We start from the raw sequence: 18,634 nt of genomic DNA on the forward strand, positions 1-18,634 counted from the left end.
TTATATATATGTAATATATAATATATATATAATATATATATATGGGGGAAGTGACAGCTCTTCCTTAGAGAAGCATTCCAATTAATAAACGTATAGTAGAAAGAATGCATCTGGGCACAGTAGCTTATACCTGTAATCCCAGCACTTTGGGAGGCCAAGGCGGGTGAATCATTTGAGGTCAGGAGTGTGGGACCAGCCGGCCAACATGGTGAAATGTCTATCTCTACTAAAAATACAAAAATTATCTGGGTGCGGTTGCATATGCCTGTAGTCCCAGCTACTCAAGAGCCTGGGAGGAGGAGGTTGGAGTGAGCTGAGACAGCAACACTGAACTCCAGCCTGGGTGACAGAGCGAGAGTCTGTCACAAAAAAAAAAAAAAAAAAAAAAAAAAAAAAGAATGAGAAAGATATCACCTCACTCAATTGATCAAGATTATTGTCATGCATTTCCCAAGGGTATACTGAGTAGGGCACATCTCTTTGTGACAAGAATGCATAATTTCCATTTGATCATGAGAAAACATCAGACAAAGCCAAATTGTAGGACAGTTACTAAAGAACTGACCAGCAGTCCTCAAATGAGCCCAGGTTATAAAAGTAAATGAAAGACAGATACTCTCACCAACTGGATGAATCAAAGGATGCATGACAATTTAATGCAGTGAACATTGCATCCTGGATTGGATATTGGGATAGAAGGTCATTAGTGGAAAAAACTGGTAAAATATGAATAAAATCTATACCCTCATTAATAATGTTGTCTTGCCAATGCTACATTTTTGTTTTAATATTGTATTATAGTTATGTATTATGTTAGTATCTGGGGAATTGGTTGAAGGGTATATGGAAACTCTGTACTAGACTTACAAATTTTCCGTAAGTCTAAAATTATATCAAAATATAAAGTTAAAAAAAATACTTCATCAAATAATGAGTTTGGATAAACTAATTCTTATGTGAAACACATGTATGAAGTCTGAAGTCAGAGTGTGGTAATAGAGCACACGGTTGGCCCTTGTTTAGTCACAGCTTCCCAAGGAACAGAAAGATAAAATACAAACCTAAATGTGATCTCATTTGTATCTCAGTATGAGAATTTGTCTACTTATCAGAATCATATCTCTGCTGTCTTCCCTTTGCTGTGTTTTTCTTCTGCTCCCTTTTTTTCTTTTCTTTATTTCCTTCCACATTTCACTAACAATGTGTGTGTGACATTGTAATGTTGTTTCAACCACGTGCTGTTACTTCCCACACGGAATATTTTCCCCCAGGCCCCTGCAGTACTAAGGCTGAAATCTCCGCTTAGCATTTCTTCATTAGTATTAAGAGAGTTTTGTTTCTTAGAGCACTTTCAGAAACATGATCCCATGTTAAGTCACAATTGGGTCTAATATCATTAACCCTCTGCTGGGTCATTAATGATTTTCTCTGCATCCACGTTCTCTCCCCCGATTCTGCTTTACGTTTAGCAAGGGTGAGGAAGATGTGAAGGCAGAAATGCAGGAATCATCCTCGTATTCTTCTTTCCGAACCCACATCCTGCCATAATGGCCCAGTCGAAATATCTAGTCATTATGCTCGGCTCTCTAGGGCCATCTTTTGCCTGCAGTGCACCAAGTAAAAACATGTTTTCATTGTGACCCAGTCCAGCCTTCTATTGATATCGGCAACTCAGGGGTTGCATAGTAAACCACAGGCTGTTAGCCTCAATGTTGAATCCAGCAACTTGCTTTATTGGTTCCCACAATGGATTTTTATTTGTGTGTGTGTGTGTGTGTGTGTGTTTGTGTGTGTGTGAGAGAGAGAGAGAGAGTCTGTGTACGTGTTTTCTGCTTTATCTTGATAGGCAATATTTAAAACTTAGGATATTTTCCATAAAAATTCAGATTCCCAGCCAGTCTTAAAGGTCTGTAACCCTGGGCCCACATTCACTCAAGGCCAGAGTCTGCTCAAGTTGAATATCAGCTGCCCTTTTGGACAGTGTGGATTTTCTCCAATTTACAAGTCACCCACATCATCTTCTGACCAGCCTGGCTGCTATATGCTTTTGTGTTTGCAAAGCTTGCCCTATATCTTGACTTTTAATCCATAAAGATCAGTCAAATATGTCTGAGTGCCATTGCTTGACATGATGAGCAAAGAAATTTAAGCAGCCTTTTCCTCTGAGTCTAGGAATCTCAGAAGCCACAGTCAACCCTATTTCTCTCCGTGAAACCATAGAAGAAAAGTTGCCAATCATTTTCTCTTGCCAGCAGAAGGGAAGAAAAAGGGCAGGATTCCTACTTCGGGTTCCTTTATATGATTTTTTTTTCTTTGCTTTTTAAGGAAATGTTTTTATTCTTATTACAAATTGCACTCAACTCTCACTTACATAGTGACTCTTGGGCTTGGGTTTACAATGTCGTGATGGAGCCATTACTGTTGTATTTTGCATGGAAGAATTTTACTAATCCTCTTTGGCATTCATCTCTAAATCTTGGTAAATTCAAATAGCTTCAGCCTCTGAAAGTTTATTTTTTACTTAAGTGATTTTCACGCTATTGCTAGATTTTTCAGGTGTCTCCCCAGCTTCACAGCTATCTGAATACGCTTTGGTTATTTCCCTTGGCTCTTTAGAGCAGGTTTATGGTCTGTTCCAAGGGGTCAACATTTCCTGCCCAAATGACTTTAACTGTGAGTGTGCAGTCAGTAATTATCATTTTTGTGCTTTACCTAATATATAAATAACTCCCTTATATTCATTTTGAACCTGTTCCCATAGTACTTTCCTTATGAAAGAAAAAAGCCCTTCAGCAGACTTTGGTGTGATATGAGCAGAGTTCCAGTCAGGGGGCATAAATCATACCTCGTATTCACACATATACAAGTAACCCTTCCCCTTTCTGCTGTTTTTATTTACTTAGATTAATTTATTTCCAAATATTTGGCACCCCTCTGCTAAAGTACACAGCAAACAAATTTACAGTGAGTCCCAAATTAAATATAATGCAAAATCTCCAGCTTCAAATTTCATTTGGTTCAGTCACTGTAAAATTTAATAAAATTTTGGTATGTGTTTCATATTTAACTTATTTCAAGGTATAATGTTGATTTTAGCATTGAAATTGTGGAGCCAAATTATCAAAGAGGGTTTGACAACATGAATGAAAAGTAAACTTAAAGTGACAAATTAGATTTCTACACATGCATCTAGCAAATATCTACCAAACCTGCATGTAAGCTCTTTACACAACAAATAAATTAGTTGAGATCTTTTGCTTCAATATTTTATTTAGGCATTTCTAAAATTTTAAATGCCTGAGCTTTGAATCTCTTTTCATTTTAACCTAATGCATGTTTAGTTTCTCTTCCCTTAAGTCTAAAAACACACCATGCTTGAAAACTAAGAAAGCAGGTTATTTTCTTATACGTTACTTATAATGATCATGTAGCATTTCCAAGGTAATTTCTCTGGTTGAAGTAAAGTATATTCTTCCACAATGCTGCAGGTCCAGCAGTATAAATTAAATAGTGTTTAAAAGGGTTGATTACTCCAAGCTGCCTTTTTGGCACTCTGTTTAGATGCTCTTCATAACCTAAAAACAAACTGAGTGAGATATTTTGGGGATTAAGCTGGTACTCTGAAATGCAGATTTGGACATCAACTTATAAACCTAAACTCTCACTTTTTCTCAAAGTAGAGAATAGGAGAGAAAGCACCAAAAGAGAAAACAGAGCAACGAAAAAAATCATAGGAACAAAATCCCAAAACAATCTTCAAATACCTTAGGACGCAGGGTAATTAAATCAGCTTAACAGTAACAATATTTCCTTCAAATAGTGTATTCCTTTCTCTTTTTTTTCATATACTCTCTAGGCTGTGATATTTTTCTTTCCATCAGTTTTATAGTACTTTCCTCCTTTGTCTTTCTTTGCCTCTCACTCTCTCTTTCCTTTTTAGCTTCAACAAGGACTAAATAGACCCCAAACCGTTTGATCCGTATCCACAAGCAAGCTTTCCTTGACAATCCAAAGTTGTACAATTGCTAGTGTTTTTATTTTCTAGTTTTGGTTTTAATAGGGTGGTTATTTCTGCCTCCGAGTCTACAAACCACACTGAGACTGGTACATGTTAGCATGTCAGGCACTACAATGTTTATTCAATGAATGTGTAGATACATAAGAATAATCCAAGGGCTCTAATTGTCCAACAGGTAATAATCGTATATCATAAACTCTTACCTGGTAGGTTCTCCTAACCTGGCAGATCCTCACCACTCACTTCTTTACTACAGGTTTTTTTGTTTGTTTGTTTTTTGAGACAGAGTCTCACTTAGTTGCTCAGGTTGGAGTGCTGTGGCACAATCTCTGCTCACTGCAACCTCTGCTTACCAGGCTTAAGTGATTCTCCTGCCTCAGCCTCCTGAGTAGCTGGGACTACAGGCACATGCAACTATGCCTGGCTAATTTTTGTATTTTTTGTAGAGACGGGGTTTCACCATGTTGGCCAGGTTGGTCTCAAACTCCTGCCTTTAGGTGATCTGCCCACCTCAGACTCCCAAAGTGGTGGGATTACAGGCATGAGCCACCGTGCCCGGCCTTTACTACAGTTTTCTTGGAATTTCCAGGGAGGGTGATGAATACAGCCAATAATAGCTTTGTTACAATTTCTTCCCTTTTTCCTAATTAAATATTCATCAGCAGGAACTTGAGTGTCAGTACAAACTCTTCTCAATCATGTCAAGAATTCAGGGACAATTCAAAAGGAGCTCTTTCTTTAAAACACTGCAAATTTCTTCAACAAACAAACCCAAATGAGTCTTCATAGGCCAATGCCTGTTTCTTTTGCTATTATGCTGGTTTATGTTGATAGAAATAACAGCAAAATTATTGCTTCCATAATTGCCAATGCTTAAAACATTGCTAAGTGTATCATTTTAACTAATTCCCTAAAGAATACTGTGAGTCAGACTCAATTAATTCCATTTTACAGACATGGCATAGGTAAACACAGGGTGTTAGGAAATATGGTATTAATAATTCTGAAATATAAAAGAAAAGGCAATAAGAAAGTAAACAATATTGCAGGGCCCACATATGACCATCATGTGACTTTTATTGTGAACCATGTTTTACACAAATCAATAAAAGGCACTGCAAAATGGAATGTACCCATTTAAAATAGTCTGAAATAATTTATTATCTGATTAGAATATTAACCCTTTCCTCCAAAGATTATCTTTTGCAGCTTTATTTCACGCCTATCCTCCCTAATACATAGAATGGTGCTGCATTCATTCTTATAGAAAATCTTTCTAAACTAAAAATGCAAATCTCTGTTGTAGCTTGTCGTTATTGCCACTACTACTCCCTCATTCAAGCCATCAACATCTTTTCCAGGATGAATTTGATAATCCCTGAACTGGATTCATCACTTCCCTTCTTGTCCTTCTTTTCAGACCAAGCATGATCTCTTTAAAAAGTAAGTTGCATCATTTTCACCTCTGATTAGACAGCCAGTAGCTGCTCAAAATCAGAACCAAACTCAAATGCCTCACTTTGATCTGCATGACCCTACCTGACCTAATCTGACTTCACTGTAAATATGGCTTTCTCTACTTCTGTTCTCTCCCAAACACACACAGTTTATTTCAGACAAAGTGACCTGCTTGCTTTAAAATACCAAAATCACAACTTCCTCTCAAGGGTTGCATAGAAAATTCCTCCCTCTAGATGACTCAGAGCTTGTCCCCTCTAGTCACTTAGTTTTACCAAATATGTCACTTACTCAACAAGGCCTTCTGCGATTATAACTACGACTCCCAATTGCATTGTCCTCAGTCACATTACATTATTTTTCTTTCTTTTTAGCAAGGATGTTATTTATTTATTTGTTTGCTGTTTCTGTCTCCTCTTGCACTAAAGCCCTATCAGCCCAGTTACATTGTCTACCTTGTTCACTTGCTTCATTCCAACCATGTAAAATAGTGATTACCACTTATTTGCTCATCTTTGGCAAATGAGTGAATAAACACATGAATGATCACCAACTATATGAGTTGCTTCAAGGATCATGTGATTCAGCAGGAAAAAAACGTGAATGAAAAGCGAAGGTATGCTGAAAATGTAAAGAGCTTCTTGCTATTAGTAACTCATATTAAGCAAATAATATAATTAATAAAATAATAGGTATTTATATAATACAATACATGATACGATGTGTTTTCACAGATATTACACTCTGTGCACTCACAGAACGTTAGGGTCATAGCTATGTTTATCTTCTCAGAATGGGTCGGAGCAATTTTCTGTAAAACTCTGGTGGTGTTTTCACAGACACCCAGATGAAAATACACACAAGGTAAAACCCTCATGCCCTTCATTACTTTATGTTCTCCTAGCAATGAGAATAGCAAAGGAAGTCAAAATGTGCTAAGATGTTGGTTCTTTCACTGTCAAGATTAATTTCTAAATATTTGACAAGATCACTAGCAAGTGAAAATAGGAAGAAAACGTGCTAGGAGAAGGAACTGTAGAATTGAGTGTAATACAACAACAGACAAAGGAGAAGGTTTAAGTTCTGAATATCAATATATTTAGTATATCTAAATTCAACATTTAGATTTAGATATTCTAAATGTTAATCATGTTGGATAGTCATCAAATTTTCTTGCAAATAAGATTAGTGTGCTGTTGTATTACAGGACATCAATATAGTGCTCCTGAACTGCTAGTCTTTGTGTTAGAAATGACGTCAATACAAGGGTGCTCAGCAAGAGTGCCTGAATTCTGAGTTAGTAATTCCATCTACAAATCTGATGTAGTTATTATGCTTAATGAAAATCTCAAAAATATGGATGCCCAGTGGGCACAATCTGTAGTGCTTTCACCTGATGAGGCAAGAATCTCACTCACGAGGTGGTGTCATTATCACTGTACTTCCAGATCTTAGTCATGAAAAAAATGCCTTAAAAGTTAATAGAGTTGGATAAAGTGGAATATTTCCATAAAGCACACTTGCTATTCTAACATTTTTGTCCCAATAAAAATATACCATTAAAAGCTTTGGAAATGCACAAAATGTCTTAGATAATCTAAAAACTGAATCATCTTTAAATCTCTATAATATCTATTTTAGCAAAAGTTTAAGGTTCTAATTAGCTCAGCCACTTGATCTGAGCAGTAGTGGACAGAAGCTTCAATAAATTCTGACTATCAAAGTTCTCTTTCTTGGCATTGTTTTTCTTCCTTTCCTTACACATCCTAGTTTCAAAAGAAAACAGATGATTCTAAACACATTTCGGTTATCAGCATTACACCTACAGCTTTTCTTTCTCACAAATATCTTAAGATATGCTAGGAACACACAAAGCAACCATAACTAAGTTTCATTTCTCCCCAAAACTCATTGTTAGTTATCTTTTCTCATTTTAAGAAGAAAGGGCTAAGATGACAAATCGTCATTAAAGAAAAACTCAGCAGTAGAAAAATTCTTAAGGAATTATATATTCGTATTTCTAAAGTTAAGCAGTCTTGGAAGTCTTGAAGGATGTCAATGCAATGCGGAAAAGTTAGGAAGGGATGTCCTATTGATTGCAAGAATAAAACAAGAGACGATAGGTGGTACCTTGATCTTACCTAAAGAAGAAACATATTCTTTTGACTAAAATGAGGTCATGTTTCAACAATACCTGTCTTTGGTCTGAAGGCTAAGCCAGTCAGGACAATGAGGTGTATGCAACTAAGGAAGAGATGTCTGACTGTTAATAAGAATGTATTGTGAGATGAAATGTAATGTCGGTATCTTAGCAAGGCAACATGATCTATCTTCTTCAAGAAGTTTTTTTTTTTTTTTTGTTATTTTTCTCTTAACAAAGTTGGAAGAAATTGTATATGAAAAGGTACTTTCTCAACTTCTGTAAAGGATATAGTTATAATATTATTCATGTTTAAATGGAAACTTTTAAATACACAAGCTTATATCTGAGAAACTTTTATATATGAGCTTATATTTGAGAAAAATAAGATTAAACAAATGAATCTGTGGTACAAATGTATTAATCAAAATTAATTTTCTTTCTTTTCTAAAGGTAAAGACACCTTTGAAAAGCGTTACATATTTACAACTATTCTGCAATATTTAAGAAGAAATCCCAAATGTAGACAATACATCATTATTAAACAAATATGAGTAGAGTTATTGAACAATAGAAAAACGTGATTTTTTTAATTTTAATTTTAGATCTGGGGGTACATGTGAAGGTTTGTTTCATAGGTAGACATGTGTAACAAGGGTTTGTTGATCATATTATCTTACCACCCAGGTGTTAAGCCCAGTGCCCAATAGTTATCCTTTCTGCTCCTCTTCTTCCTCTCACCCTCCCCCTTGAGTAGACCCCAATCATGTTGAGACATGATTATTTCCAAAATGAGCATTACTCTTTTCCACTAAGGATACTTACAAATTTGAAGTAATAGGGAATAAGATCAACAAGTGGGTATACTCATTTATTTATTCATGCCATTGCATTTTTAAAAATCATAATTAGGTACCTAATTGTAGACTAAAACTAAGTTAATGTGACTGCATATGAAAATTATTATAGTCATATTTAAAAGAGCATTTAATCCTGTTGTCCAATTTATGAATGATTTCCACTATATATATTCTTTATTGAGAGAAAATCTTTGAAATCACATTTTGGAATGTATTTAGGTTTTTTTAATGTTTCACAAAATGGAGAAATACAAATTCAGTTAAAAAGTAAAGACAAAAAGAAAAATAATAAATTTCCACTTTCAATATAGTTAATTCTCTTTGAGTACAAATGAATTCAGAATACTTATTTATTTTCTAATAGTGTTTTAAACTTGTATAATACCCCATTATATAAATATGTAGTTACTACCAAAAATATTTCATTTGCCTAGTATGAGAGACACAACAGCAAAAGCACATATGATTTGCTCTGCAAACTAGAAATATGTTGCATAATTCTTTCAGGGAAATATGTTGTTGTTATTGTTTCTTCATAGAATCTCAATTTAGGCTTTTCCTGCAAGACCAGTCTTACTTTTTTTTTTTTACAGAATGTATGGCTATTATTTAATAGTTTTGATTTCCATTTAGTTACTAGTCAGTTTCATCAATTAGTTTAGTCAGGGAGCTCAGTCAAAATATGTGGGCTTGTATAGAGATAGCCTAAATCGAAAGGATGGAGAGAAAGAGAGATGGAGAGAGTGAGACTGACTCTACATTTTAATATCACTCAATTTAGAACAGAGCAATACATAATACATATTTTCTAACTTGGCCTTGTAATTATGCCAGGGGAAAAAGGGAGGCCATCTGATCATTTATGAAGAGGAAAATATAGATTTGAAATTGTGAGGGCAGATTATAGAAGACAAACAGAAAAAAAAACAGCATATACGTTTTGAAGATGTAAGCTTACTTGTTGTGCTGAATGGCAGAATCTCCTGAATCCTTCATTCTCCTTTCTCTAAAATAGAGGGTTCATATGTACTTGGTGAGATTGACATGTTATTCAAATGAGAGAGGACTGAAGAGCCAGAACAGAGATTCAATACTATTGCAAGTATAATACTTTTCAAAATTGAGTGAGTGACATAAAGACACTCATTCTGTGCCAGTGGAACTCACATATGGAAATTAGTCCAAAAACCAACTTTTAAAAACTCAAATTATTTTTAGAGATATTTTCATTTTTTGTCTTATTTACTGTTTAAATAATATTTTATCCCAAAAAACTAATAAGTTTTAAAAATCTCCATCCAAAATAAAATAACTGGAGAATGTTCCCAAGGCCTATAGACTATACAATTTGTGATTGCTCTGTTGCAATTTCATTTCTACGTCTCTAGACAATGGTTTGTGACACAGGTTAAATTTGGGAATAGCTATCCATGTGAAAATGTATAGCAACTCCACAGAAGAAAATAAAAAGCATCCCTTGACATTTTTCTGTTTGATTAGCTAATTTTCCCTACTCTCTCCCCTCCTCTGCCAAAACCAAAAGAAAATCCTTCTTATTTGACCTTTCTATGCATCAAGATAGTTTTGGTCATTATTCTTGGATTATATAGGGGAAGCCAGGTTTCTTGAAGAAATTTAAGAAAAGTTTTAAAACTATCTAAGGTAGACATAGATATTTTCTCATAGGAGTTTGGCTGAGCATATATTCTGATTAATTCATAATGGAACTCAATCTTTGGCTTTATTTTCTTTAGCATTCTGCTACTAAATGTATTGCTTCAAATTATAAGCATTAGGTATACCATAATTATATTCATTTCAAAAGCAGATAATTTTGACACGTGTTTCTGCCACACAGTCAGATTCTGTTAAAACAAAATACTTGTTATATCGAAATGTATTAGAATATTATATGCTATGAGTCAAAAAATAATTTAAAATTTTTTTCATTTCACTTTTTTTTTTGTCCAGATAAATAGACATGTTTATCTGGAGTTTTCAAAAGCAAAAGTTTCATTCATAAAAACCATCACCAATTTTCAAGCCAGAGTGGTATTTTTAATGGCGTTTGTGCCAAGGAAAGCCATTTTAAAGCAGATATACAGACACACATAAACACACACAGAGAGAGATTAAAAACGGGGTTGGGGGCAATTGTATAGTTGGGTTCCACTTACTACTAACTTAGTTTGACGAATGATATCATGTTGGCACAGGCATGTTTAACTTTTAGGATTAATTCTACTTTCTTTGAATGCATCTATCTAGAACGAAGACAAGTGTTTCCTTTGTACAAGAATTGTTTTGACAGACAGCCACAGAAGATAGAGAAATCTATCAGTATGTTTGATTGGTACTTTTTACTACGCAGATTCCTATAACCAGGAAAATGCTGAAGGAAAGGGAGGGAGAGTTGCACATTTCACATTAAGATACAAAAATTAATGGCAGAAACATAAAAAACTGGATCCATATATAGAATGGAGAGAAGACATAAAGTTCCCTCAACATCATAATCCTTGTAGAAGACCAAGTCCTGTTCAGTTCAGGTGACTTTAAATGGAGCTGATTTTTATGGTATCCCCTGGGCTGAGAAAAGAAATTGACAAGGTAACTGGCAAGAAACTAATGTCCTGGATCCAATAGATTTGCAAACTAAGTATTTCTGCATACCTCCACCTTGAAAAACAAGCAGCATTTAGAAAGTGTCATCTAAGTCCTAAGAATACATTAACCATATCACTCATCTAGCACCCTTTCTAAGAAAATTTCCTTTACCTTCACTTACATTTTTAAAAAATCACTTTCATATTTGTAATTCTAGCACAGTTAATATTTAATTTTTCTGCAATATTCTCATGTCTCTCTCCATTCTTAGAGGTCTAATTATATTCAGATTCACACTGGTGGCACTTTCCTTAAATTATTTTTATACTGTAAATATTTTCATATAATGTTTTTAATAACGAGATAAAAACATTTTAAGAAATTATTTTGTCTAAAGATATTTTAACCTATTCAAGAAATACTGATTCAGATTCTGATGTATGGCAGAATCCATCCATCCATCCATCCATCCATTCATCTTTTTCCTAAATTTATCTTCAGCTTTCTCTTAACTCCATTTTTCCTCCTGAATTCTGTTTTCTGCAATTCACATTCTTTCTTATTGTTTTAGCACATTTAAATTCTTTCTTTACCTTTTCCATTTTCTCTTTTCTCTCTCACTCAGTTTAAATTTGAGCTTGAGAAGAGAGAAAGAGAACAAATTCAAAGATTAGCAACCTCTTCAAAACAAAACTTTAATGTTATTTGTGGCATATGAAGAGACATAAATCGCAGTTCATTCTTCTTTGAGGGGAGATTAAAATTTTGATATACATTTAATTGCCATTGTTCGATGGTTTTCTATACAGATACATTAAAATGACTATAACAGCATGAACTTTAATTATTTGGAAATGTGTCTCCACATTGTATCATACTCGAGAATTTAACAGAGACTAGCATTAGGCCTCTCAATCCCTTTTCTTTTCAGAAAATTTGACACTTTAAGATATACTTCCTTTTAAGTTTTAATCCTTATCAAGCAATACTTTGATATGATATGACATTGTTATATGACAAATTAGTTGATTCTAAGTGAATCTGATTTATCTTCCAATTTTGGCTGTTAAGAGTTACAAAGATGTTTCCTTTTTAAGATGTGATAGAATGTAATAAAAACTTACATGTACATTAGTTTAGCTCTATATAGAATCAATATAAACTAATAAAATAAACAATAAGGAATTAAAAGACAAGTGCACGTATATGGTTTGAACATAAACATACAAGTTAGTTTCAAGCCTTTTTCTATTTAATACAATGTTTGAACTTATGAATGTATAAAGGAAAAACACAGCTAGAAGGTAATACAAACACTTCCGATATAGTTCATACAGTTTGAGAAGCTACCTATTACACAATAAGTACACGTAGAACCTAAATGTGAATTCTCATTTTTTGTCAAGCAGTTAGCTCTTGCACTACAAAACGCATCTGTATAATTCACATGCCTGTTCTATTATTCAAGGACGATTGACATAAGCCTGTGCAGAAAGTTACATCTCATTAACCTCTTTCTTGAGTTTATATTCCCATATCTTCTGTTTCAGCATATTAGTGAGGGAAGCTTGTCATAATGCAGTAACACTTTCTTTCTTAACTTTCAACAAGATTTCTCTCTTTAAAATTCCTTTTTCCAAATGGGGCCCATCCTTTTCACTTTTGGTAACTGTGAGAATTTTAGCTCTTTGCTAACAGTTTTGAAAGTGTGTTAAATATATAATAGTGGCAAAGTGCTGGTCTACAATTATTTTTACTTGTGCTATCTGATATAGTACTTCATGTGGACGTGGTGATACAACACGACATTATTTCATTTTTTAGAAAAAAACTAGCAATCGTTTACCATGTGCTCTGCTTCTATCTTAGATGTTCCTCTCCCTCATGAAACTAAATTGGCACCAAATATAATCCTCTTAGTTATTTAATATTCTATCTCAGAAGAAAGTTGTGGGGTCTGTATTTTTTATGTTCTATATAAAATTCTCTTCAGATATTAACTCCAATCATGGTAGCAGTAGTTCTATCCTCATAAATGTATACAAAAGCATTGAGAACTCAGCTTTAGATGAAGTCAAATTTCCGGAGATTGGAGACTCAATCAGGAAGAGCCCAATAGCAGTAGTCTGCCAGTACCATTATATTTTGCTAGCACACTGGGCTGAAAATCTCCATTCTGTTCATCTGCTCTGGTCCAACTTCAAACATTTTTCCTAAGAAAGGTTGAGAGCTGATTGTTCCAGATCAAAGACATCATCATTTCAAGGCGAGCTATGTGCTTCCATTTCATCAGTATAGTTTCCAACCATGCCACACCAACTTCAAGGCAAGTTGAGCAAGTTCAGAAGCTATGGTTAGGTGGCAATGATATGCTTAAAAGATTATCACCAGTAAGTGTCAGATTTCCTAAAGGAACTCAGATTAGTCCCACCACTGGTAGAGGAAATAACACGTGTGGGTATGTTATAAAGGCTAGAATCTGGCTGCCAACAGCAGGTTGAATAGAAACACTGCAGTTCATTCCCCTGTTCTTTCCTATAATGAAGCAATATTTTTTGTCAATTCATAATCTGCTTCATGTAAATACAATAACTAAATCTCCCAATGCAACATTCTGCCTATTTGCTTGGCATTGGGATCTGGGTTTCTCTCTCTCTCTCTTATTTAAACTAAAAAGCTGAACTATACCAGTCAATATAAGCTCATTTTCTGATGTAAAAAAAATCTATGATACTTCTGATTTTACTTTAACCAGTTAACCATTCCAAGGCCAGGGTCAGTGCCCCAAATATTCATCTAGTATTTTCCTCCCTTTTTCACCAGTGCATCTGTTGTCAAAGATTATTAAACTCGCACAGGGATTCTTGATTTTCCAGATGAAAAGTTTATAGAATCCCGGCTTTTTCTAATTCCTACCTCCTTTCTCCTCTGCTCCCCATATCCATTCCCTTCTAAACTTCTACCATTCACCAGCTGCTTGGAGAAAAAGGAAAAGCAAAGCGCCAGACTGGAGAGAGGCACTCCAGGGGTGGGTTAGCCCCTCAGAGCACCTGGGCTGTGTCACAGACCCTCATAATCGAAAAGTCAAGTTCAAGCAGGTGCGTGCGCCCGGAATCGTCCTAAAAGCCTCTCTGCTGATGACAGGACTCTGACCCCAGTCTGCCCCCAGGAAGGGGCTATAGAAACGAAAGGGGCTTGAATCGGCGCTTTCGCCGCTCCACGGACCTCGAATGCAGCAGGTAAGGAAGTTAACCTGGGAGCTAAGTTGAGAGCGGACACGCTTAACGCGGAGAACCTGGAGCTCGCAAAAGCTCGCAGTTGAGGGCCATCGCGGAGGGAAGTCTTTCGGAAATGCGAATTCTCATTCCAACATCTGCAGCGCTTAGGATGCGCGGACAGAAGCGCACAGCCAAGTGCACACACTCCCGGAGGGGACAAAATGGGGACCGGGAAACGGCCAAAGGGAAAAGCTGTGGGGGTGCCGAGGATTCAGGCACTTGGTTCAGAAATCCCGCACCGCACCTCTCACCCCCGCACAGGGCCAGCGCACGGTGGTCACCCGGTCCCGAGGAGCGGAGCTGCAAGGACTTAAGTTTCACACTCACTTATCTGCAAGCATCGCCCAGCAGGAAAGCCAAGGAAGTCAGGGGAGGGGAGCGGGGAGGTGTTCTCCTTACCTCGGTCGGCTCCCACGGTCAGCACCCTGGCGATCGGCAATAATCCCGAGAGAGTGAGTAAGGCGAGGAGAAACTCGGACATTGTGGTCGCCCGGTAAGGAAGCCTGCGCTGGAGACTGCTCGGCGGCACCTTCGGCCCGGCGGCGGCGGCGGCGGCGGCGGCAGCGGCCGCTTGGAGCCCGGAATCGAGCGGCGTCATTTACAAATGTCACTGGAAATTCTTCAGCTCAATGAGTCCAGCCAGTCAGCCTTCTCCTGCCTGGAGCAGGATGTGGAAGGTGGAGGGATGCGCGCGTGCGGGAGAGAGGAGGCAGAGCGTGTGTGAGCGCGAGCGAGCCGCCCGTGTGTCTTGACTTTTCAATGCAGGGTACGTCTGATCTTACATCACGCAAGAGGGGCAGTGAGAGATGCCAGCGGATGGGAATTCACTGATTAATCACCGAATCCACCACACACCCCTTCGTCGTCCACATAAATCACATCTATTACTTAATAAGAGGCATTTAACACAACAGGAAAATACCACCGCGAACGGAGAGCGCCACAAATCACAATTATTTTAATCCCCTTGAAGGGAAAGTAACTCGAAGCTGGTTCTGTGGGGATTTGGGTCTTTGGAGAGGGAGAGACTTCTGCATTGGGCTGAGCCAGCCAGGCGCCTACAATGCTCCGCAGTTCACAGCCAGCTGAGAACCCTCAACCGAGCACAGGGCTGCTTCTGCAGGCAAAACAAAGCTTCTCCCTTCGTTCCTCGGAAGCTTCCTTCTCGGGAAGGAAGGACAAGCCAAGGAACAGAGCTTCTCTTAGGGAAATGGTTTCCTCGGCTCTACACAGAATCCCAGTACTTCCTGAATTGCACTTTTAACTTTTATGCTGAGCAGCACCTGGGGACAAAGAGGCAAAATTTAGTGACTCAGCAGAAACAAAAAGCAAAACAACCCCAAAAGTCATTAACCGTTGCGTAAGAAGGGAAGGTTAATGGAAAAGGCTATTGAGGTCCCCAGGCAGGGAACAATAAAGCAACGAATTGGCAGCGTTTTTCTCTGGGGTTCTGTCTTTAAAAGGGTACTTCGAGCCATTTTAAACAGGCTTTGAGGGTTTTGTTGTTGTTTTTGTTTTGTGTTTTGTTTTGTTTTCCTTTTCCATATACTACAGGGGCGGTGTAAGAACTTTCCCGAGCCATCGGAGGCATCAACGGGAATCATTGGAATAATAATATTAGTAAAGTTGTTTTTATGACCACTTAAGTTTACAACATGATCATCCCAGTCCCTAAAATTTTAGTTTGCCATTACAAAGTGGCTACGGAATTAAAACTCAGAAATCTTAATAGTTGAAGACTTACTTTCTTCCTTGTAACATCAGGAATTCTCTTCTAAGAACAAGAGTTGAAAAGGTTTTATATTTAATATTTTGAAACTGGACATGAGTGGAGAGGAAAACTATGAGAAGGGAACAGAACTAAGGAAGAGAACGATTGAAAAGTGAAGGAAGATGCTTTAAAAGCTTTATTTACTTTGCTGTTTGAGACTTATAAGTGAATGCCAGCATTACTATCTACCTATTTATGAGAGTAAAATTATCCAGAAATATCTTTAGATGCTCCTTTGAAGCCATTAAAAACTAGACTAGATGAAAGAACACAGAGATGACTTTGCAGAACATTGTCAATAATCTGTGGATTTCACCTTTTTATTCTTACTCTGTGATTATAAATGTATTTTATGTCACTTTTTCCATGTTTTAAATTATAAAGTTTACTTTCCCTTGAAAATACAATCATTTTGTGTTTAAAATATGACTCCTACATTCAAAAGTGTATGCTTAATTTTTTTTGTTTTTTTTTTTTTGAGACGGAGTCTCTCTCTGTTGCCCAGGCTGGATTGCAGTGGCGCGATCTCGGCTCACTGCAAGCTCCGCCTCCCGGGTTCACGCCATTCTCCTGCCTCAGCCTCCGGAGTAGCTGGGACTACAGGCGCCCATCACCACGCCCGGCTAATTTTTTTGTACTTTTAGTAGAGAAGTGTATGCTTCTTTTCTTCTAAAGTTGTTACATGTCTAATTTCTCCTAGATGTTTTTATTATTTCATAATATAGTGTACAATATAGAATAAAAAGATTTTTTTACATATTTTACTTCATACTGAAAATTCACAAACTTTGAAATGAGTGGCAGAGTTTAAAGAATATGTGTGTGTGCGCGTGTGTGTGTGTGTGTGAGAGAGAGAGAGACAGAGAGAGATTTGAATGATGTGCCAAGTAATAAATGTTTCTTTCTCGAGGGTCCACAGACCTCTGTATTGTATGACAAACTTATTCACTGGGACAACGTAGCAGGTGTCTTTCTTACATGATCCCATTCAGTCAACTGGAAGGTCAGCTATTAGGAGATCTGTATCCACTTAACTCTTGGCAAGAAAATGAGGAGTGCTTACAAACCATACTAAGGACATCCAGATTCTTCCTCTTCTGAAAGATTACCACCAATCACCCTCCACTTCACTGCAAGGTAAAGGAAAGCAGCCAGGAACAGTATGACCCACCAAAGACTTTTACCACATACTAAAGTGCCCCAATGCTATGATTAAAAATCACTAACTCATTCACTTCTGTAGTACGTGCAGCAGCCCTAGATTCCATGGTCAGCTTGGAAAAGGGAAAAGCTAGGAAAGATCATAAGAGTAGCAAATACTCAGGAGATTTTGTATTCTAAATATACTACATTCCAAATACGTAGAGCCTCCTAATAGCCTGTTAAATGAATTAGCCAGAGTAAAAACCATATGATCTTTTTAGATCATCTGGTTGACTTTTTTATTTCATTGAGTGGGAAAAAATCAAAAATGCATTGTCTGCACATTGTGACCAGAATAATAAAGCAAAATAGAATTCTTAAGTAATCACCAATTAAGTCAGTAATCATGAATGACATAGGACTCAAAAAAGTTACTATAAAATAGTGATAGTAAATATGGAAGATTAGTTACTAAAGTATAGGCTGGAGCACCAATAAAAGGTAACATGTTAAGCCTAATTCCACTGTGAATTAATCTTAATGAAGTATTATCTATCAAATAAAATTTGCAGCTTTAGGCTGGACACAGTGGCTCACGCCTGTAATCCCAACACTTTGGGAAGATGAGGTGGGAGGATCACGAGGTCAGGAGATTGAGACCAATCCTGGCCAACATGGCGAAGCCCCGTCTCTACTAAAAATACAAATATTAGCCGGGTGTAGTGGCATGCACTGGTAGTCCCAGCTACTCAGGAGGCTGAGGCAGGAGAATCGTTTGAACCTGGGAGGCGGAGGTTGCAGTGAGCCGAGATCGCGCCACTGCACTCCAGCTTAGGGGACAAAGTGAGACTCCATCTCAAAAAAAAAAAAAAAAAAAAAAAAAAAAAAAAAAAAAACAAAAAAAAAATTGAAGCTTTATTTTAAGACCATGATTAATAAAGATCTAAATGGTATAAAACCTCTCTCAAAAATTTGGTGAAAGTATAGGTGCTTAGGTATGCACCAGCACTTAAGTGGACAACAACACATGAATTTAAATGCTTGTTAAGAGTTTTTAAGACTAAAATTTATACTAAGGACACTGATTCATACCAAGAAGCCAAAATATGAAATAAACAGATTAAATATTAAGCAGAAAATATATATTTGCTCCAAAACTGAAATAAAGCCAGTGTCGAAATGGGATAAAATTGTCTGTCCCACATCAAATCTCTTATATAAAGTGGTTCTTCTTCCAGATATTCTTTGAAAATGACCAGTTTATAAAAGAAGATTGGTTTCTATGAGCATCAGTGAGGTTGATAAAAGTGTAGACCAAATTTGAGCTTTAAAATTAAATAATTTGCTCCTAGGTTTTAA

General features: G+C 36.7%; 1 protein-coding gene across 1 annotated transcript in view; it reads right to left on the reverse strand.

Annotated features, from left to right (window-relative positions):
- Positions 1-18,634, reverse strand: part of LRP1B (LDL receptor related protein 1B) — a 1,946,873-nt gene that overhangs the window by 1,886,408 nt on the left and 41,831 nt on the right. The window contains exon 4 of the mRNA XM_063790432.1: positions 14,761-15,644. Within this exon, the coding sequence (XP_063646502.1) occupies positions 14,761-14,959 (199 nt within the window). The 5' untranslated portion in view covers positions 14,960-15,644. The remainder of the gene's footprint in view (positions 1-14,760; positions 15,645-18,634) is intronic.

The sequence above is a fragment of the Pan troglodytes genome, chromosome 13 (assembly GCF_028858775.2).
Source record: "Pan troglodytes isolate AG18354 chromosome 13, NHGRI_mPanTro3-v2.0_pri, whole genome shotgun sequence".
Taxonomy (NCBI): Eukaryota; Metazoa; Chordata; class Mammalia; order Primates; family Hominidae; genus Pan; species Pan troglodytes.